Below are 23,730 nucleotides of genomic sequence, written 5' to 3'. Positions count from 1 at the left end.
GAATGAGGGGTATGGTCTCAAGTGATCCAACAGATGAAGCCGGGGTAAGAAAAGCTATATTTATTGGATTTCTGTAATTCCTATATCAGTGTCTGAAACCCATGACAAAAAGTTAGCTGACACCCGGGCAGACAACTCTGAAAAGTTGCCTGCCCGGCCATAAAGTTGCCTGCCCCATTTTTCACAACTTGAAACACAATAAGATGACTAATTGCAAAAAAAAAACAACAAAAAACAAACATTGTTCTGAAGTATAAAGGATTTTTTTTAAATTAAGGAAGTACCTACCACAAATGCTCGCTTGCTTAATTTATGGTAAATATCCCTTGCTGAAGATTTTGCTCCAGTTGTCGTTTGTCGCCATGGTGCACAATGCAATGTTTGCGTTGCGTTGTCTGCTCAAAGCCACTCCTCTTTCTAAGCGCCTTTCAAAACTTTCAAGTACACTTTACAGTCACGGTAAAGTCCAAAGCACGAAATAGGCTTCTGATTGGCTTCCGTGCCGAATATGCAAATTGCCATTCCTTCATGGGAGGCTTAAAGAGGTCTGACCAGCGTTTTATCAGCACCCCCCTGCAAGAAAAACCAATACCCGAATAAATTCAGGAATGTCGCTCCACGTCATATTTTCAATTCCTGAATCAATTCAAGAATATAAGTAAATGAGTTAATTAATTCATTACTTACACAATTGAATGTTTTAAATCAGAAAATAATGTGCAATGTTTCCAGCACTTAAAAACCATTGTCGATTCATTTTTGGCATCCGTGAATCTACCTGGAAACAAAACAAAATAATGAAAAAAAAATGTTATCTGGGCTCGAACAGCAAATACATTCCATTTTCCATCTGCCGTTTATTATATCAAGAAAGTGTGCAAAGGTGGCCTAAAAAAACATGTCTATAACAAATGTTTACATATCATATACAGTAAAGTCTCGTTATATCGATATCGGATATATCGATAGTCCCGGTGATATCGATACTATTTCTATGCACGCACGGAGAAAATTACATGCAAACAGGGTCAGATATATCGATAGTCCCGGTTATATCGATATTTTTTCGGACTCCCTTGAATATCGATATAACGAGACATTACTGTAATATGAAACAGTTAATCATCTATGAGGAAATAATTCTATTATAGCGCTAATTTCCAATGGAGTGGTTGAACTCGTCCTCACCTCGCCGCATAGACAACTGACAGTGAAGGGGAATTCCTACCAGGGAGCCATGACTGTGTCAGCTGTACTGGAATGTACAAGTACAATTTAGTGACTGTCAAAAGACTTTAACAAAATAAATCCGCATATGTCATTCCAGGTCGTGTTGTGCTCTTGATTATCCTCTTGTCATGGCTGAGGTGCCGACACAGCAGAGACAGATGATAGTCATGTTCTGCCAACACTCCATGACACGTGTCACTAAACAGGCCAGAAGCAGATGCCTTTGGAAATAACACGCCTCGAAAAGCAGTCTGCCTTTATCAAGCTACACCCACATTTTGGCTAACATGTCTTTATTTACATGATTAATAGGTACATACGTAGATATAGATGTTCTTTATTCATACCAGGCTCCCTCGACAAAATTTTAAATGGTTATTGTTTGGCTTTTATTTTGTCGCTAATGTTAGACGTGATCACATATAATTCATCTGGATACAACATTTTGTACCGCAGCTCTTGCTTTGAAAGTGTTTTATGAATATAAAACACTAGGCTAGTGGACTGTCATATCTTCTTTATACCATAGCTAGCCTGTCTTCTTTTCACAGTTTTTAGATAGATGTGCCTGTTTAATATTGTAACCAGTTAGCTGGCTATTGTGCATTAGCTTAATTTAAAACTTTTACAGTAATACCTCAGCTTACAAACACTTTATTTCCCGAACTTTTCACCTAACAAACATTAAATTCGCGAGAATATAATCTTGGCATATGAACTAGCTTTGTTTGAGTGCAGACATGGTTTGTTATCGAGTGGAGTGCTTTTGCTATTATGGGACCGAAAAAGACCCCACCACAGGCTAGTGTTCAGCCGAAGAGGACACAAAAGAAAATTACGGTCGAGAAGAAGAAGGAGATCATCAAAAAACACGAACGAGGTGTGCGTTTGTGTGACTGAGCGTCCCGGTACCAGGATGCTAAGTCGACTATTGCTACGTGTGGCTAAGGGTATTTCTGTGTTGTCTAAGCAACGGTCTCAGGCAATAGAAGAGGTTAAAAAAACTGTTGATTTGGTAAAAAAAAACTGTTGATTTGGATTAATGAAAAGCAGCTAGCAAGGGACAGTGTGAGTGAGGATATTATCGCTGAGAAAGCATGGCAACTTCACTTGGATATTATCAAGAGGCAACTACATCAATGACCATCACAAAAGTAAATAAAACGACTTTATTATACTGTACAGTTCATTTCTTTAATTACAATACAATAGCACATTTAATGTACAGAAAATAAGGTATATTTTGCGTAGTTTTAAGACGTATTTAATAGAAGATTATGTTTTATGGCAGGGGTCGGCAACCTTTACGACTCAAAGAGCCATTTGGACCCATTTCCCACAGAAAAGAAAACACTGGGAGCCACAAAATCCTTTTGACATTTAAAATGAAGACACCACTGCAGCTTATCATCATCGTTTTTACCTTTATATATGCACAAACTATAGTGCGTTGCATTTATGAATCAATGAACTGTTACAGAGAAGCAAAATTACACTTCTGCACGCAACAAAAACATTTTAAACTCGGAAAAAAAGACGTTGGGTTGAAGATTACTTTCAAATATAATACTCAATGTCTATTTGGAAGAAAAAAAAATATTTGCAAAACGGCAAATATTCATCACCTGGTTAATGTGATTTCTGCTCCTGCACCTCAGCGCACAGCCTCTGCACATCAGGGCTGTATAACGTTAACTTCATCTTCACACAGGACTGTAAGTTGTCGTCTGTCAGGCGTGAGCGATGTTTGTTTTTAAGGCGAACGAATCTGCCCACGTATCATTAAACGTTCTGTTTTCTTCAGAAACTTTTCTTTTCTTAGATTTATGCATAGTTGGCCGACCTGGGGGTCGAAAATTTCAAGAAATCGTGCGCAATTTGGCGGTTGTGACCGGATATACGTCAACTGTCGATGGTTGTGACGTATATTATGAGCGACAAAGAAATTGAATACGTTTTATTTTGTATTATTTATAATCACCATAGTCTTCAAATTTAGAATTAAATTTTAAAAACGAACGAATTAAAATAATATACATTACATTAAATACTCATTATTTATTTTCTAAAGCCGCAGGGAGCCGCAGCAGGGGGGGTGAAAGAGCCACATGCGGCTTCGGAGCCGCGGGTTGCCGATGTCTGTTTTATGGGGACCTGGGAACGGATTATTCTCATTTTTAGTGGTTTCTTATGGCAAATAAATGTTTGGCAGACGAACTTTTCACCTTACACACACACCTTCTGGGAACCAATTAAGTTTGTAAGCTGATGTATCACTGTATTTAGTTTCAAAGAAGTACAGGCTGAAGATGGACCACTCCTGTATGACTGAAAGCCGACCCAGACGTGTCATCACGTGATTTTTTTATGAGGAAAAATATGTTTACTTTTTTAAAAAGTAATAATCATATAAAAGGCAAATGTTTATTCATTCTTTTCTTGACCTATACGCCCCATTGCTAGGCAACCGGCATTGACGACAGTGAAGTCATTGTTCCTTTCCAAGAAATGGTCTGGTATGTGAATTGTGGTGTTTTTGTACAGATTAAACAGGCCAGCTATAATCTTCTAATTAATGAGCTTTTCTTGTTCCAGTTGGCAAATGGTTTCACCGTTGGACGCTGGGGCGTCATTCACACACACACACCCCAACCCCTTGTTGCAGCATTTGTGGCCAAGCTCAGCTCGCGTCAAGCAGACATATGAGAATTTTATCTGTCGTCGGTCCATCAATTTAAAACTTGGCAGACGAATGAGAGCTATAAATCAAGATTTGTATATTTTTTTTTGGCACCGTACGTGCATCGAATCTCTTTTGAGTAATGAATGAGCAAACTTAGAAAAACGACACCCTGATGAACCACCTCCAACCATACAAAGAGGGAACACCCAGCCTCGGAATCAACGCATGCGGATTGCTCAAAAAGAGATTAGTTGGGTGTCGGTGAGGATTTTCTATTGTGATCCATATTTTTCTCCTCCCATGACCATCATCCGATACAGTGAGACCTCAACTTACAAACACCTTATCTTACGAACTTTTCGTCTTACAAACGTAAAATTTATGAAAATGAAACCTTATAATAAGCACTATTTTCATAATACACACCCACCACGGCTGGCGGAGTGATCTTTGGCGGAAGCACATGACCGAACAGCACCAGAGGTTAAGTGACCAACAGTCCTTATGGAAGGTGTCTCTCCTTCCATAAGCCATCAACGACCATCAAAAAGGTAAATACAACTTTATTTTACAGCACAGTTTATTTCTTTAATTACAGTCCTCATGTAATGCGCCTCTCTTTCCAAACAGCAATTGACCTTCCACCTCCAACGTCATTCCATCAAGCCATCAATGACCATCACAAATGTAAATAAAGTGACTTTATGATACAATGCAGTGTATTTCTTTTATTACAATACAATAGCACATTTATTATATATAAAATAAGGTATGTTGTGTGTAGTTTTAAGGCTTATTTAGTTGAAAAGTATATTTTATGGAAACCCGGGAACGGATTATTCCCATTTCAATGGTTCTCTATGGGATTTTTTTTTTTAGATACACACTTCGCCTTACACACACTGTCTGAGAACCAATTAAGTTCGTAAGTTGAGGTCTCACTGTATTTTCCTTACGTAGTTTCCACAGGCTGCAGAAAGAGGCCAAGTTAGAATCTGAATTAATCCTTGAGATCTCTTATTTGCCTTTCGCAGATAACACGATGGATGATATCGTAACTTCACAGGATTCGGTTATGCATGCACTTTGACCCCAAAAAATATGCTGCAATTGCCTCTGTGGGATAACCTTTTTCCACCCCGTACCACCTCCATGCGAGAAGCTCTATGTCCATTGACGCACCCTGGGCACTTTGCCAGGATCCACTGGTGGGGCACGAAAACATCAAGTGTTAACCCCCTACCCGCCTAAAAAACATCTGTAAAGTCAATATTAGCCTTTTTCGCTGCCAGTCGAAAGAAAAGAAGGAATAAAAGAGTTGGAAAATGCCTCAAAGGGCTACTAAAGGCTAAACGAAAACACTTAAAGCCCAGTGCCCCGCCATAAAACTTGGGAGTGGTGTATGTAAGGTCCACTCGTCTCAAGAGGACTGTAAGCCATCACTCCGCTGCTCTGACTTCCGCCCATTCTCTGTGGGAGGTTAATTGCTCGGAGGGTGACCCAAGGTCATGCTCTGCGTCTTTCAAAAATGTCGTTTAAGCATTGGACATTTTTCACTGATAACAGCAAGGGGCAGGGTCGCCCCAGTGGATGGAATGAATGTTTATTAGCGTTCAGGGGCTTATGTTTCAGGTTTAATTCAAGGGTCAACTGTACGATAAATTAACAGCTTGTTAAAATAGTTTTGATGAATTGGTCACTTTTTAAAATATTTTTTAAATTCTGTGATCGGTAATGTGTTCGAAAATCTTGATGTAATGCCGAGTTTGGCCATCCCAAGATTCAGACACCACATACACAAACATAAAACCACACACACACGCACGCACGCACACACACGCACACACACACACACACGGAACCAAAAGAGAAACACAAAGCAGTAGAAGAATGCTTGTCAAGTGAGGTCATGAAAGCCAGGTAGATTTGTTTTCTTCATGTTTGTTTGTCATACAGTGATACCTCAGTTGACGAACCCCTTGGCTTACGAACTTTTCGGTTCACGAACGTTACATTTATGAAAATTTTACCTTGGCATACGAACTTTACCTTGGAATACAAACCTTTTTTCGTACACGGAGTTGCCTCAATGAATGATGTGTCGTTCGTGAACGAGCCCGTTCTTCTAACGACAAAATGGCAGCCGACTGTTTTTGTCCTTTATTCCCCGCCCCCAGTCTTTCGTTAAAGCCACGTGATTGGTCAAGAATGCAGCAGTGAGGGGGGGTGATTTAAATATTAAAGAGACAGGCAGATGGCAGTGAGAGAGATTCCACTTTGATAGTTCAAAGGCAGAGTGTAGACTGCAAGGTTAAAATATCCCATCAATCACTCCACAAACAACCCGCACAAGCCATCTGTGCACTTGATGCAAAAAGCTATCAACCCAGCTAAACAGAACACAATTGATGAGGAACTAGATAAAATTATCGCAGAGAAAGCACCTACAAGGGATCATTCCTCAAGATTTGATTGGAATGCATTTGCCTTCATTAGTCTCGCAGAAAGAAGAAGGTCATCAAGTATTGAAAGCTGATGAAACCGGCATCTCCATTCCATCAAGCCATCAACGACCATCACAAAGGTAAATAAAACGACTTTATTATACAGTGCAGTTTATTTATTTAATTATAATACCATAGCACATTTATTATACATAACATAAGGAATATTTTGTGTAGTTTTAAGGCTTAGAAAATTATAAAGTAGAAAATTATGTTTTATGGGGACCTGGGAATGGATTATTCTCATTTTAATGGTTTCCTATGGGAAATTAATTCTTGGGATAAACGCTTTTCGCCTTACACACTCTGTCTGGGAACCAATTAAGTTTGTAAGGCAAGGTATCACTGTATTCCCAATATTGAAATCTAAATCCAATCCAAATCAACTCTAGCAGTTTATCGTCTCGTTTATTTAACACAACTAAATTAAGTTTCTTAAAATACACAATAAATCTTGCAATTTCTTTCAAAATAAAGTGGATGAGTGGTACACAGTCTCACAATTCAAGCTCAGGTTCCAGCTCATAACCACTTTCTTCATACTAATGTTTAACTATCCTACCGAGCCTTCGTCGGACATGCTGTTTTTCTAATGACTCGGAACACCAAGTGGAAGCCAAGACATGATTGATTTAGATATTTCCAACAGACTGGTACACTTACACGAGCATGAATAATTTTCATCGCTGTGCATCAGCGCTCTGACAAGTTTCTCTGTTGCCAGATAACATCAGTTTTTGCATCATTCACAGTACGGCAGTACGGATTCGCGTACTCCCTTTTCTTCCTGGAGAAGCGCTCTTGTCGACTCTCATCAAGAGGGCATTTAACTTCAAGGATGTAGAGAGTTACCGTGTAGTTTTTTTCCCTCAGTTTGGATATGACATTCATGGTTTACTGCATGAGAGTCAAAATCATATTTTGGGATGTGCACTTATGCCGGAAGCAAAATCCCGTATTGCTCTTCACTCCGGACGATGAGTTGAGGGAATTTGTTGATCCTTCTCTGTACTTTAACAGGCTCCACAGTGGGTCCGACAGCTGTTGGAAACACCAGACAGGGTCAAGAGGCAACCTTGGACCACATGCTCTGATGAAATATATGATTCCCTCTTTATTTCTTTTCGTGCCTAATAGATTTTACATGAATAATGAATGCCTGAGCATGCATGATAAATGGCTCCCAAAACCTCAACATTCAGAGTTTGAAAAATTCTGTCTCCAGCTCACCTGCTTAAATGATTAAAAAAAAAACATATCTGATGGTTTCTTTGCTGTTGTCTAAAACATGTCACTCGTACATATAATAGACAAAGAATGTGATAATTATGGTACACATATCTTGGGTACACTGAAATGCAGTCATTATTGAGATTATTGGGAGGAGCACTAAAAAAGATTTGATGAAACTATATTTTTAAAAATGGTCACCTTTTTTTTTTGAGAAAAATAAGCTGCATATTTTTCAAGCATAAAGTGATTTATGCCTTGTCAGAGAAAAAAAATGCACTGTGGTGTATGTTTGACACTAAAGTTGTAATCACGTGAGAATTACCAACTTTTCCGCTGTATAAGGCGCATCTAAAAGCCTTCATTTTCTTCCAAAGATGACCCTGCGCCAAATTTTTAAAAGCACTTTTGAAGGTGTGCCTTATAGTCCAGTGCGCCTTATATATGGAAAAAGTTTGAAAATACACCATTCCTTGAACGGGAAAACACTTTTAAAAAAAACTTTCTTTGATTGATTTTTTGAATGCATATTTGTTGCCACATACGCATACAGTGATACCTCAACCATAATTCCAGAAACCGGTTCGAAAACCGATTTTCTCGAAAACCGAAACAGCACTTTCCATTATAGTCAATGTAAATATTTTTAATCTGTTCGAACTCTAGACAACTTTTTAAAAGCACTTTCCATTATAGTCAATGTAAATATTTTTAATCCGTTCTAACTAGACACATTTTTAAAAGCACTTTTGAAGGTGTGCCTTATAGTCCAGTGCGCCTTATATATGGAAAAAGTTTGAAAATACGCCATTCCTTGAATGGGAAAACCCTTTTTAAAAAACTTTCTTCCATTTGATTGATTTTTTGAATGCATATTTGTTGGCACATACGAATACAGTGATACCTCGACCATAATTCCAGAAACCGGTTTGAAAACCGATTTGTCCAAAAACCGAAACAGCACTTTCCATTATAGTCAATGTAAATATTTTTAATCCATTCTAACTCTAGACAACTTTTTAAAAGCACTTTCCATTATAGTCAATGTAAATATTTTTAATCCGTTCTAACTAGACACATTTTTAAAAGCACTTTTGAAGGTGTGCCTTATAGTCCAGTGCACCTTATATATGGAAAAAGTTTGAAAATACGCCATTCCTTGAATGGGAAAACCCTTTTTAAAAAACTTTCGTCCATTTGATTGATTTTTTTGAATGCATATTTGTTGGCACATACGAATACAGTGATACCTCGACCATAATTCCAGAAACCGGTTTGAAAACCGATTTGTCCAAAAACCGAAACAGCACTTTCTATTATAGTTAATGTAAATATTTTTAATCCGTTCTAACTCTAGACAACTTTTTACTCTAACTCTAGACAACTTTTAAAAAGCACTTTTAAACTATTTTACTACATAAACTACATAAACATGTAATAATCAATAAGGTCATTTGTAAAATATTGTAAAAACAAACGAATATGTTTATTTTTAACTCAACATTAACATTGGAACATACAAACATCTGTCTCTCTCTGTCTGCCGCGGGGCGTGTTGGCACTAGCTGTCGCTACACAAGTATAACGTCCGATTTACGGAGAGCTCAGCCAAACACGTCTGCTTCTTTGTAAAACAAAAAAACTTTACTCAACAATACCAATATGTCGGAAGGCACGACACGAGGATGATGTATGAGGAAGTGACGTATAAGGAAGTGGAATGTAGTCGAGTGGCGCATTTCGGTGCACTCAACTTGTTGGAGAACCGAATTTTGGTTGTGTACTGCGGCATAAAAAATGAAGTTGTTCGTTGAAAACCGAATTAGATGAGAACCGCAATGTTCGAAAACCGATGTTTGACTGTACATGCCACCACCTGTCCCCACATCTGACAAAACAAGCTCCACCCCCATTAAGACGAGACGTCAGAAGCACATTGACTACCCTGAACCAACCCCCGCTGCATAAAACTAATGCCTGGATGTAATGCATCATATAATCAGTGATTTTCTGTCAATCATCCTCTCAAGTTCTTTCCTCACGAGAATCACAGGGTCCACCCTGACGCCATGAACATGCAAACTACACCCAGTATGCCAAGAGCCTGGATGCAAACCAACCCCCTCTGATGAAGCAATGATTTTATTTCAATGAATATCTCTTTTGATAGTATCTTGCAATCATTTGCCACTTTCTTGTTTTATTTCCAGCTAAAATATAAACAAACATTTCTTTTTTTAGCTTTATGTAATTTATTTATAGGACGTGCAATAGTTTGGTTGGGTGTAAAATACACCAAAACAAGTAGAAGGAGAGGCCATACGAGTTTAAATACATCAATATAAAGAGACGCTAAAAATAAAGTTGATGAAAACATGTCTTAGTCTGACCTGTAATAATAATTTCATAGAGCTGCGCTTGCTGTTTTCCTAAACCGAACCCCTGCAGTCTGTAAGAATGTGCACGTTGTGAGAAAATATTAAATCCGGCCTGGTTTTTCTTTTCATCCATCAATCCCCTTTGCATCAACAAAATATTAAAGGTCTAATCTGGCGGATTGAAATTTTGATGAAGTCAAGAAAAGTAGCTTTGTTCTGGGATGAAAACACCTGAAATGCTGGGCGCTGTGTACCTCTTGACCGTCAAACGCACTCCCGCACGGCTCGTTGGAAATATCAGTGGTTCCGTGCTCCCATGGTTCAGCCATCAAAAGTGAAGTAAAGTGTCCTCCTCCTGCTGAATTATGGCTGCGATGGTCTCCCTCCGGGGGGTTTCTCCGGAAATGGTTGTTGTGCGGTGGCCTCTGAAGTGAGCTGCGGTCATTGTCACGGCAGAGGAAAAGCACAAATGTAAGAAGAAAGCAAAAGCAGAAGCAATCTTTTGTCCCAGAAAATAAATGACTACTATGTAAAGTACACCAAGCGGCCACAAAATGAGGTGCAGTATGTTTGCGCAACAAGATCCAACAGAAGTAAATAATTACTTTTGATGGACACTGTCAGTCAGAGAATGGATTTCTTGATGATGTGATTAACTCATTCACTGCCAGACGTGCAAAAATGTGTCCACTCCAGTGCCAGGGTTTTTGTCACACTTACTCGAATTCCAGGACTGACAGAATATTGAGTTTTAGGACGACATAAACATTCAATGTAGAGTAATAAACCTAAGATTCTCTTCTTTCATCCGAAAAAAATAGTTACTTCCTAAGTTATATGGGTATGGAGTTATAAGAGCTTGAAATGAGGGTGGCTGCCCCAAAATACAATGCGATACATACATATTCGTTCAATATAACGCTTTAACAGCAGTTGAAGCTGGACCAAAGCGATAACATGGACAAAAGGCAAATGCTGCCCTCTCCTGGATGGGAAAAACATAGCAAGAGGTCTGGCCAGCGCTTTATCGGCACTCCAGCAAGAGAAACCAAAACCCGAACAAATTCAAGAAAAGCGCTCTGTCATATTTTCAATTCCCTAATAAATTTGTGAAGGGCAGTGAATGAGTTCAAAACAGTGTCGCACTCTTTGCCGTTTCCAATATTTTATAATACATTTAATTTATAAGCGCCTTTCAAAACTCTCAAGGACACTTTACAGTCACATGATATTTTTTCTGCAAGTCATAATATTGTTACTGTGTCGCATGACAAGCATGCTTTGAATCAAAGCCTTGCTCAAGGGCCAAGAGTCCCAGTTTCCATATTTGTGGCGCATAGCGGTGATTCATCCGTTTGTGGTTTTTTTCAATAAAGTTTTTTTTTTTTTTTTTTTTCAATAAATTCTTTGTGCATACGGCAGCCATATGCCATTTTTTATCCAGCAAGTAAAACCGGGGATTTGCATCAGAGTCGAGAGGTCCTGAGTTGGAATCTTGACTCAGATCTTCAACACTCGCTCAACGCTGAAAAATTCCCATTCTTTTTATGGGAGTTACTGTGAAAAAATACATATTTTTCTTACTTGGCAGAATTTGCATCTCATGCTTGATGTTCCATTTCCATAGCAAACGGTTGCAGAACATTTCCCTCCAAGTCCAAAGTCAAACTAGGGTGAAGGACACTGATTATTTTCCTTTTGTAGTCGCACCTGTCATTTCATCAAATATAATTGTCTTCAACATTTGCCGTGATTAAATACATCCCAATGGAGTACTACTCCAAATACATATTTTCCATTTCGGAAGATGACAGACATTCAAGGGCCAGGAAGAGGCAAGCTGCAAGGGCATACGTTCCAAAATATTCTCCTAGTGATCATCACATGCTAAAACCTACTGTTTGGCCTGAAGCTTTCACTCGGGAGGCTCTAATCAATTGCTGGCAGGAAGCAGGTGGAAGCGCTCAGTCAAGATAATGCATCCCAAGTTGGAACTGAACCAACTTTGTAATAATCAGCTGCTGCAGGAACAAGAAAACAACAGTGTCTCTTGTACCGGATCCTGCTCTTCTACTGCAAAGGTGACAGGTCAGATAAAGCAGGCCAGAGTCCACTTCTTGAGAAACATGCACAGACATACCTTACCAAGGAATTCTTTCCTCCGTGGGATCAACAGAGCCACAATGGATCGCTTGCCTTTTTGTAGACGGAAATGAGTTTGCTAACGGTTTAGCACACGTTCGGAAAAGCTCCACATGTAAAAGAAAAATGGGGTGAGGGGGGGATTGCAAATAACAGGGAAACTATTTACAGTGAGACCTCAACTTACAAACACCTCAACTTACAAACTTTTTGTCTTACAAACGTCAAATTTATGAAAATTAAACCTTATAATAAGCACTATTTTCATAATACACACCCACCATGGCTGGCGGAGTGATCTTCGGCGGAAGCACATGACCGAACAGCACCAGAGGTTAAGTTTCCAACAGTCCTTATGGAAGGTGACTCTCCTTCCATAAGCCATCAACGACCATCAAAAAGGTAAATACAACTTTATTTTACAGCACAGTTTATTTCTTTAATTACAGTCGTCATGTAATGGGCCTCTCTTTCCAAACAGCAATTTCCTTTGACCTTCGACCTTGAACGCCAAGTGACTTTATGATACAATGCAGCGTATTTCTTTCATTACAATACAATATCACATTTATTATACATAGAATAAGGTATGTTGTGTGTAGTTTTAAGGCTTATTTAGTTGAAAAGTATATTTTATGGAAACCCGGGAACGGATTATTCCCATTTTAATGGTTTCCTATGGGAATTATTTTTTTGCGATACACACTTTTCGCCTTACACACTCTGTCTGGGAACCAATTAAGTTCGTAAGTTGAGGTCTCACTGTACTTGCTTATACAGTGATACCTCGTTTCGTAAACCCCTCGGTTTACGAACCTTTCGGTTTACGAACGTTACATTTATGAAAATTTTACCTTGGCATACAAACTTTTTTCGTACACGTAGCTGCCTCAATGAGTGATGTGTCGTTCGCAAACGAGCCCGTTCTTCTAACAACAAAAACACCCGACTGTTTTTGTCCTCTATTCCCCGCCCCCAGTCTTCGGTTAAAGCCACGTGATTGGTCAAGAACGCAGCAGTGAGGGCGGGTGGTTTAAACATTGAAGAGACAGGCAGTTGACAGTGAGAGAGTTTCAACTTTGATAGTTCAAAGGCAGAGTGTAGACTGCAGGGTTAAAATATCCCATCAATCAGGCTCCACAAACAACCCGCACAAGCCAATAACAATAATAATAATAATAATAATAATAATAAAAACAAATTCAATAATAATAATAATAATAATAATAATAATAATAATAATAATAATAATAATAATAATAGATATCTCATCTCATAACATAAAATCAATAGTGCAACTTCTAAAATAAATTATATTTACAGTTGACTGAGGAGGAGGTTTAACGACAAATCTTTCAACCATCTGTTCATTCGGTCCCTTCGGAGAATATATATTTTGCGCAAAGCGTGAAAAGGACAATTTACACCCAACATTCAAAGTCCTGTGCTCCTTAATGAAGCAAATAAATCTAGCGCGTACATTCGTAGCGGGACTGCAAACTGAACATCTCATTTCACAACATCAACCTCATAAATCACACCAAAGGTGACTTGAATTATGTGTGAGTGCATATCGTTCACTTTAAATTTTATGACACGTGTTTAAACTTTCAAACACATTCGTATGTGTGCGTATGTGTTTTCTTTGAAATGTTGAACGTGTGCGCATATTAATCTCCTCCGGAAACACCAGCTAACAATGAGCAGAACAGGCTGTCGGCATCCTGAAAGCTGCACTCCTGCCTGTCCTGCTCTAACCTCCTTCCTTGTGATGATCATAATCATAATAATAATAATAATAATGATGAGAATCATAATAGTAGAAGAGGAAAAAATAATGAGAGATTAAAGGCATTGGAAAAATTGTGAATGACATTGTAGATGTTTACCATAAAGAGTGTCAGAATCTCATGATAAAAAGTTAGCGGACAACTGGGCAGACAACTCTGAAAAGTTGCCTGCTCGGCCATAACGTTGCCTGCCCTATTTTTCACAACTTGAAACACAATAAGATGAATCGAAAAAAAATAAAAATAAAACATTGTTGCGAAGTATGAAGGATTTTTTTTAATTAAAGGACAACCGACATCACTTTTTTGTTTCCTAAATCAGAAAAACGTTTTGTAGCATCTAAAATACCCAAAACACGCAGGCTGATATTTTTAGTCAAATACAAAACACCAATAAAAATGACTTAAAGTGTGCTGAAACTGCAACAAAAAATGAAACCGGAAGTGGCCAGTTTCAGAAGGTTCCACCCCCTTGTTCGTGGTGTCACGCCAAGACTTCTTGCCTTGCTGGAGAATCAAAACAATGGCTTCAGATTCGGAGAAGATGCTTTCTTGTTACTCATTCAGTTGTGAATATGATTGAAATAGTTCTGAAGAGGAAAGCATAAATGTTTGCATTCGATTAAAGAAGTCCTTCCATGTCATTTTGAGGCGTCTGGACTGCAATATGATTCAAATAGTTCTGAAGATGAAAGCATACATGTTTGCAATCGATTAAATAATTTATTCCGTGCCATTTTAAGGTATCTGGAGGCGTGGAAACGGGCTGATTAATTCCTTACACGGAGCTTTGTCGCCATCTTCTGCCGCTTTTTGGTGTAACACGAAGTTTTCAGACCAAACAAAGTACAGCAAAATGCATTGACGTGATGGAAGGACTGCTACAATGTGTCCTTTTTTCGGTCAGGGGCGTTCCTTCAGTGACGTAACGTGAGTACTCGTCACCAACTCAAAAACAAGACTTCCGGAATATTCAGCGCGAGTCTTAAAACGTAAAATATAGCTATATGCAGTGGAATCTTTGTAAAATACGCTCAGTAGAAGTCATTTGAAGCGATTTTACAAATTATGGACACAACTTGTCCGGAGACGTCGGTTGTCCTTTAAGGAAGTACCTACCACAAATGCTCCCTTGCTTAATTTATGGTAAATATCCCTTGCTGAAGATTTTGCCGAGTATGCAAATTGCCAAATGAACGTTCATTTGGCAATCGTGCTTCGGACTATACCGTGACTGTAATGTGTACTTGAGAGTTTTGAAATGCGCTTAGAAAGAGGAGTCCACCTGGCTCGTAGCAATTTGCTTGTAGCTTTTGCTTTATTGAATAAAACAAACGTTTGATTTGAAAAAAAAAAATCTTTGTTTTTTTTCTCTTGAGGAAGTTATCGACCACCCGGACCGAGATGTTTTGAAAGTTGTACGCCCCGGGCCTCCGGGCAGACGTTATTTCAAACACTGCAATAAAAGGTGAGGAATGTGTTCAGGTAAGATAAAAGACTTGCAGTGCATCAATCACCTTCACGTGCATTCAAATCTACTTTTTTTTGGACTACTGTACTCAGTTTCATTCTCGTAAGGGTCTCACCAATTATCATCAAATCAACCAAATGTCTTATTTTCATAATGTTATGAATATGCTTTTATTGTGTATTGGATTTCATTTTCAGTGTGATCATAAAGAGGATAAACATTGTAGAAAATGAACGTATGAACAAAAGTATTGGGCCACTAGCAGACATGGGCTTCTTTTCGTAACAAAAATATATGATGTGTATTGTAACTGGCGGGTATATTGTCATTGGTCGCCATGACAACAAAAATTACATTTATTCGGTCTTGTTATTCTGTAAAAGTGTTTAACGTGTCTATGCCAACCTTTATATGTGTGTTTTTCTTAAAACCGTCTTCAATACTTTATTTATAATGTTTGTCATTATCACTTCCGCTACCGTATCATGTGTTTCGATGAACGAGAGTAACTGCCAAAGAGACAGAACGAGAGTAACTGCTAGAGAGAGAGAACGACAGTCTCATGTCTACCTAAAAGTTCATCTACTTTCGGTTAATAAGGTGCACACGGTACGTTATTAATTTGCTTATTTACTGTATGTCGTGTCAAACTTATTGTAATGTTAATTGTGGTTTTTTTTAACTTTTTGCTTTCTTTGTACTGTTCTGAAGAGGCCCTCTAGAGTTTCACTTGCAGGTTATTTATGACCAACAAATTCTTCTGTGTCGCCATCCTATTCCGATTTTGCTCTGTCTGAGTTTCAAAGATCGTCTCTCACATGCCACCATGTGTTTCCATATCTGATGGTGTAATGTGAAAGGCGGGACAAACTCATTAATGTCAGATTGTACATTCCCATGAGCATGACAAGGCACACAAAGACTTTGAAAAAAAACATGAAACAAAAAAAAAAAAAGGCTCAGCGGCCTTCTGCCGAGTCAAAACAGACATGTGTTTTGTGGATGTGTTTAAAATTATTCAAAATAGAGTGACAGTAAAGTTCTGTGTGTGTGTGCGCGCGCATGCTTGTTTGTATGACAAGTCTTGTGAGGACCGCTCACATTTTATACCATACGTAGTGAGGACAATTTTGACAAATGAGGACCTTTTGGCGGTCCTCACAAGTATTTCATTCTAAAGGCTTCTAGATGTTCTATATATGCATCTGTTAAAGTTTCAGAAAGGTCCTCACAAATTCACCCAAAATGATTGTTTTGGTGTGTATTTTCATTTCACTTGGATACACACACTTTTTACTCACTGTGTGTGTTTATGTGTGTGTATGAGAGGAAAAAAATCATACCACAAACAAATTAAAAATATTTCAACCAAGTTCACATATAGAGGTGAGGACTTTGAATGTACCCCTTCAGAAACCTCCCTTCTGCTGTTATTTCAGTTTCAAGTCCACTTTTTATTGCTTTGTTTTTAAAAAAGTTGAAGTGGGAAATGGGGTGACATTTTTGTTCAAATGTACCACTAGTTCTTCTCTAAACTTCTCAGCATCGGTGGGCCTCACTCCTTATCAGGAGTTATCCGGACCTCACAAAAACTTTGAAACAGGAATATGTGTGTTTGTATTTGTATGACTAGCCTTGTGAGGACCACTCACATTTTGTACCATACACAGTGAGGAAATTTTCGGTAAGTGAGGACCTTTTGGCCGGACCTCACAAGTTCATTCTAAAGGCTTCTAGAGGGTCTATATATGCATCTGTTAAAGATTCACAAAGGTCCTCACAAATTCACCCAAAAAGATTTTTTTGTGTGTATTTTAATTTTACTTGAATACACACACTTTTTATTCACTGTGTGTGTTTATGTGTGTGTGTGTGCATGTTGAATGAGAGGAAAAAGTTCATACCACAAAACGTAAAACAATATTTTAACCAAATTCACACAGGGGTGAGGACTTTGAATGTACCCATTCAGAAACCTCACTCCTGCTGTTATTTCAGTTTCAGTTGCTGACGAAGTTTCTTAGATAAGAAGCGATACGTCCGACACCTTCAAAGAAGTGCAGATGACGACTGAAGAAGGGTCAGGGTTTTCACAAACTATGATTGGCGAGTCACTCGGCAATTATAGTATCACTAGACGCTGGTGATAACAGCATATTGGCCAGAGCTAGCATACTGGATCTATTACGAGCTGCATTCGCAAATATATTGTTGTGTCGATTTAATAGCGGTTTTGTCAACTCACACTGGCTGAAGGAGGAGAAGAAATGGACATAATATTGAAATTGTATGAAGTTATCATGAATCCACACGGTCATAGTAAAAATTAAAACAGTTTAATGACTGAACGACTTAAGTTTCTTCAAGTCACAGGTTATTTCCTGGCCACCGACACCCTCTAGTGGACGTGCAGTAAATCACACCACACTCCCAACTGTGGATTGATACACACATAGCACAACTGAAGGTTAGCCAGCAAAGCCTCACTAGATCAACTCAGGCTTCTCTGCTCAAATCAAGTGACTCAAAGTCATCAATGGCCACGCAGTAGATACATATATTATCTATATACTTAAAAAACAGCAACCACAATAAAACAACTACAAAACCGGCCAATTCGGAGGCAGAAATAGGGTGTGGAAGTATGCTATAATTCTAGATTGTTCTTGTATCGTGTTTTTATTCATCTATATTCTGAAAACATTTTTTTTACCTTAATGTATTAAAAATAAACAAGACAAGTAGAGGGACAAGATATTGAGTGACAGCGACAATGAATGCCTTGTACGTGTATAAGCTTTCTTAGGAGTAATGCGCCACCAAGTGTCGAGCAACTGCTAGTACTGTATCTTATTTTCAAGGCGGAAGTAAAGCGGTGGGCACTTTCTTTTTTTCCTTCCATTTGTCAAGTTACACGCTGACACTAAACTGTATTCCCCGTTCAAGGATCTTGTCCCTTTAAAGTAAAATTGTTTTAATCGCTGATGTACACATTCCTTTCGTTTTCGCACAATTAAAGAAAACTATTGCACTTATAAAATACACCACGAAAAATAAATATATGGGGTCATTCCATTAAAATAATAACATTTAAAAACAAATAAATTTTGACAGTCTGTACCAGAAGTTGCTCTTGGCTGACTGCTTGTAAACATTACCTCATCGCCAACTTATCGGCTTCTGCTAGTTGTAGTCAAGACTTTAGCGTGATCATGCCGTACAGTGCTAAAATTGGCCCGTCCATCCTGAGCAGCGACCTGTCATGTCTGGGCAGCGAATGTGTGCGGATGATGGAGTGCGGAGCAGACTATTTGCACCTCGATGTCATGGACGGGTCAGCTTTCTCTTCTGCTTTTTTGCCAGGTTAGCTGGTATGCTAACGGCTAGCATCAAGTCTCGTGCACGAGGGTATGCTGAAAAGTACACTAGCCTCTTCGTTTAAACAAAATTCACGAAACCTTAGGTGTTTAAGAAAGTGTTTTCATCATTTTGTTCTTCTCGCTATTCGTTTGGGTTTTATTTGCTCGTCACCTATATAAGAAAATGAAAACCTAGGTCTAACAATGGAGAAATTCCCTGTTATTATTTCGAATCGTTTACTATCTGTCTAACTCAAACTACAAACTTCTCTTGTTTTTTGTTGTAGCCATTTTGTTCCCAATATTACGTTTGGGCACCCCATGGTGGAATGCTTGCGAAAGTCAGTAGGCAAAGATCCTTTCTTTGGTGAGAATTTCTTCAGTCTCCCTATGTTCACGATCACATTCAAAACTCACAAGTATATCATTGTAATTATGTTGATTTTGCAGACATGCACATGATGGTATCCAAGCCTGAGCAGTGGGTGAAGCCCATGGCTGCAGCCGGAGCTAACCAGTACACGTTCCACCTCGAGGCGACCAGCAATCCTGGAAACCTCATCAAGGAGATCCGTGAGAGTGGCATGAAGGTGTTATACATGACATGGATGATGATAAAATGACAGATTGTTATTTTTCATCCAAATTTTATAATTATAAACGATTTCAGCATATACTGTAGCGGAAACTTTTACGACAAATCCTATCACAGATATAACCTACTCTGTGGCGGTGCTTGTTTGCAGGTGGGAGTGGCCATAAAGCCCGTGACTACTGTTGAAATGTTGGCACCATGGGCTAACCATATTGACATGGCCCTGGTCATGACAGTTGAACCTGGCTTCGGAGGACAGAAGTTCATGGAGGACATGATGCCTAAGGTAGTGTCAGCAACACAAGATGCCTCTCAAAACCTAATAATAGTCGACTGTTGTGTTAAGCCGCAAAAATGTACGTATTGTGTGTGTGTGTAGGTGAGCGCGCTGAGGCGACAGTTCCCTTCATTGGACATCGAGGTAGATGGTGGCGTGGGCCCAGACTCCATTTACAAGTGTGCTGAGGTGAACAATGATATATACCTCCCGCCCGAGAATCCCGCTGACCGCAGCATAACTCAGTAAATTCTCCCATCATGCACAGGCCGGTGCTAACATGATCGTTTCGGGCAGCGCCGTGATTGGCAGCGACGACCCTCGCTCCGTCATCGCCCTCCTACGTACTGCCGTGGTGGACGCTATCCACAAACGTTCGCTAGACCGTTGAGATGATTTCATGGGTGTGGCAGGTGAGGGTGGACCAGACCGACCATTAAACATTCCTGAAGTTTTATTTCTACGCAGAAGGGAAATGAATCCAAAAAGCTTTTTCTATATACTATGTATATACACACTTTTCTGTGGGAGTTCATTTTGTTAATTAAAAAAAACGTCAGTCAATTTTATGTGTGAATATGTCATTGTTTGCGAGGTGTTGTTGTTAGTGGATCACAAAAAGCAGGCAGTAGGGAGCAGCAGGTTGAGAAATAGTATTAAAATAAAGTTAGCAGGAACAAAATCTAAAACACCAAAGTCATCTGCACATAAAAGTACAAAGTATCAAAGAAAACCATGAGTAAAAATCTGCCAAGATGAAACAAACCTAACAGGGTGACACAAACACATTCAATGACCCGACACGGAATGGTTGTGCCGGGAGTCCTTTTAACTACCACTGATTGGAACGACCAACACCTGTGCAGCTGCCGACGGATATTCTGTCACGATCTGGTTGGTCGCCAACCAGATCGTGACAGAATATTTTTTGTTTCTTAATTCTGGTGAAATTTGACAGCTGCGTATTGAATCTGCAGCAAAGAAGCCAAACTAATTAAAAGACATTCGCATTTGTGGACAAGAGATGGCAAATTAGCGACAAATATGCATAAAAGTCAGAGGGGTTCCACAGAAATATAACTTTTGCTGTAACATTTCCGAATTGCCTGATTATTTTGAAAAGTGATTCTCAAAGTGCGATTCCAGAGAGAAGACTCATTTAAAACAGATTATTTTCTTACAGACAGTGGATTTTAGGTGTTCAATCACCTGACATTTGTCGGCGTATGCAGTGAGACCTCAACTTACAAACTTTGTGTCGTACAAACGTCAAATTTCTGAAAATTAAACCTTATAATAAGCACTATTTTCATAATACGCACTCACCACGGCTGGCGGAGTGATCTTCGGCGGAAGCACACGACCTAACAGCACCAGAGGTTAAGTTACCAACAGTCCTTATGGAAGGTACAGTCGTCATGTAATGCGCCTCTCTTTCCAAACAGCAATTCCCTTTGACCTTCGACCTCCAACGCCATTCCATCAAGCCATCAATGACCATCACAAATGTAAATAAAGTGACTTTATGATACAATGCAGTGTATTTCTTTCATTACAATACAATAGCACATTTATTATACATAGAATATGTTGTGTGTAGTTTTAAGGCTTATTTAGTTAAAGTATATTTTATGGAAACCCGGGAACGGATTATTCCTATTTTAATGGTTTCCTATGGGAATTTTTTTTTGGAGATACACACTTTTCACCTTACACACTCTGTCTGGGAACCAATTAAGTTCGTAAGTTGAGGTCTCACTGTACTTCCGCCTTCGCCAGAGAACAGAATCTGTTTTAAATGAGATATCAAGTAGACAGGATGAACTGTCAACAACTATTACAGAGAGAAGACTATTTCTGTATTCAAAATTGGAATGAAATTGTATGTTTTAAATCTCACACACACAATTTTAGCCAACAAATGGCATGAAAATGAAAAGGAATGCAAATGTGGACAAAGAAAACGCAAGTGGGCTATGAACCAGACAGAAGAGAAAGAATCAAGGTAAAAATAAGTTGTATATGACATTTGCGTGCAGCTTTTTTTCCATATTTGAGCACATTGTTGACGTCAAAATGTCATAATATGGCGGCTTGACATCATCACAAATCTGTTTTTCAGATACAAGTCAATTTTGATGAAAAATTGGGCCTGCTGCAACCCTCTGCTTTCATTTTGCTCACTTTTGGCGGAAAAATGCAGCAATTTGCTGAAAATCAATAATTTTACTCTCAACCGATATTTATTCGGGAATTGAAAATATGACGTGGAGCGCCATTCCCGAATTTGTTCGGGTTTTGGTGTTTTTTTTTATGCTTGTGTGCCGATAAAGCGGTTACCATGGCCTCTGGCAATTTCTTTTCCACAAGGGGCAGCATTTCCTTTTCTTCCATGTTAGCGTTTTGTTTCAGCTTCAGCTCTTGTTAAAGCGATATATAAACCAATATGGATGTGTTGCATTGGATTTTGGACAGCCACCCTCATTTCAAGCTCACATAACTCCAAACCCATATAACTTAGGAATTAACTTTTTTTTCTGATGAAAAAAGAGAGTCCAAGGTTTCTTATACTTCATTAATGGTTTATGTAGTCCTAAATCTCAATATTCTGTGGGTTCTGGAATTTGAGGGACAATTACAAAAAAACCTCGCCACTGGAGTGGACACATTTTTGCACGTCTGGCAGTGAATTGGTTAATAGAAATTTGCCTCATATTGCATTTTTAAAATTCTACAGTGAAAAAGTCCTTTTATATGAAGACAGCTACAACGTGTGGTCCCGCCCGGCTCACTGACATGCGCCCAGTGCCGTGTTCCCACAGATGCCATTCCTCTACTTAAGTCAATGTGGCATGAACATGAATTCAAATTAGCTGAAGGTCAAACAACTCCAATGCTGTATGGCTGTGTTGAGCTCATCACTCACCCTCTTGCTTGTTTTCACAAGTTGATTGAAGGTCAACCGTGATCGATATGTAATCTCGTACCTGACTGGAATGTGGGCGAAAATACTCGACGGTAAGAGTCCTCCATGTCTTGCGCAGAGGACGGGTGCCCGTCGTCCATCAGAATCACTGGCGACATTCTTCAAAAAGATGCTTAATAATGCAGCAATGTATCTGTATGGAAAATCACATAGCGTTCAATGTTTGATGCCATTTTTTTTTGAATGTCACATGACATTGGCTGAACACATGCGGCGTCTTTACATATTTGTATGTCACATTTGTCAATATTTAAACCGAAATCCCCTTGCGAACGATTGCTAAAAGCACATGCGAACCGGAAAGCGGCTTGTCAGCGCCTACGCAAACCCGTTCCATCATTTACATTCATGTACATCGTACTGCATGTCGACTATTTCCGCTTCGTTTCCTCGTCTCTGCAGCCGATTGCCGGTGACGTGCATGCAAATGTCAGCAACCGGAGCAAGTCGCAGGTACATGCAACTGACTTGTACCTTAGAGTCACAGGAGAGAGAGAACGATTAAAAAAAAAACTTCCTGTTCAGCTGCCATGGCAACATCATCCAGAGTTTCTGTCATTTTGCACTTACAAACAGCTCCTTTATTTCCCCCAATAGCTCAATATTGTGCAATCAAGACATCATTATACCAGAAACAAGTCGTATCATGAGAATAAAGTCAGAATAACAAGAAGAACGCTGCCGGTTTACCGGAACAAAGTTTACATGAAAACTGATGCAACTCAAAGGGAAAAACTTCACAAAAATAAGGAGTGAAGAGAATTAATGGAGTTTGCTTCATGGGCAAAATTAAATCAGAGCGAGAAAAAAAAAACCAAACACATGTATAAAGTCGCATGGTAGAAAATAACCAAGCAATTAAAAAAATCATAATTTACGTCCGAAAATCATTATCAACATTTAATTATTTGTGTTTCAGAAGCACAAAAATAATTGTAATCTTATACAAATACTGCTGCAATTTCATAAGCAGAGTCATTACAATAAGTAGAATAAATCGGTAATATCAGAATCAAGACTCAATTTTACCGGAATGATGAATGATGCCATAATGGTATTTTATGAGGATTCAAATAATTTTAGAA

General features: G+C 38.9%; 1 protein-coding gene and 2 long non-coding RNA genes across 4 annotated transcripts; 1 reads left to right on the top strand and 2 right to left on the bottom strand.

Annotated features, from left to right (window-relative positions):
* Positions 1-282: 282 nt before the first annotated feature.
* LOC148894839 (uncharacterized) lies at positions 283-3,107 on the bottom strand. Its single transcript, XR_016115890.1, has 3 exons — positions 2,856-3,107; positions 688-778; positions 283-573 (listed from the first exon to the last, which is right to left on the bottom strand). It is a non-coding gene; the product is annotated as an uncharacterized LOC148894839 (long non-coding RNA).
* Positions 3,108-6,462: 3,355 nt separating this feature from the next.
* On the bottom strand, positions 6,463-13,239 carry LOC148894838 (uncharacterized). Its single transcript, XR_016115811.1, has 4 exons — positions 12,166-13,239; positions 11,924-12,046; positions 10,280-10,460; positions 6,463-7,458 (listed from the first exon to the last, which is right to left on the bottom strand). It is a non-coding gene; the product is annotated as an uncharacterized LOC148894838 (long non-coding RNA).
* Positions 13,240-18,597: 5,358 nt separating this feature from the next.
* rpe (ribulose-5-phosphate-3-epimerase) lies at positions 18,598-20,223 on the top strand. 2 transcript variants are annotated; one of them, XM_089002572.1, is made up of 6 exons: positions 18,598-18,762; positions 19,075-19,154; positions 19,238-19,377; positions 19,534-19,668; positions 19,762-19,848; positions 19,928-20,223. In XM_089002572.1, exons 1-6 carry the CDS (start codon positions 18,641-18,643, stop codon positions 20,048-20,050), a joined length of 687 nt encoding a protein of 228 aa, XP_088858698.1. In that variant the 5' UTR covers positions 18,598-18,640; the 3' UTR covers positions 20,051-20,223. The 2 variants fall into 2 exon arrangements, with proteins under 2 accessions (XP_088858698.1, XP_088858697.1); XM_089002571.1 differs by having other exon boundaries at positions 18,704-18,836.
* The last annotated feature ends 3,507 nt before the right edge of the window (positions 20,224-23,730 follow it).

Source organism: Hippocampus bargibanti, linkage group LG08, assembly GCF_051943395.1.
Source record: "Hippocampus bargibanti isolate YZ-2025 linkage group LG08, ASM5194339v1, whole genome shotgun sequence".
NCBI lineage: Eukaryota > Metazoa > Chordata > Actinopteri > Syngnathiformes > Syngnathidae > Hippocampus > Hippocampus bargibanti.
This window is presented reverse-complemented; position numbering and strand designations above follow the sequence as displayed.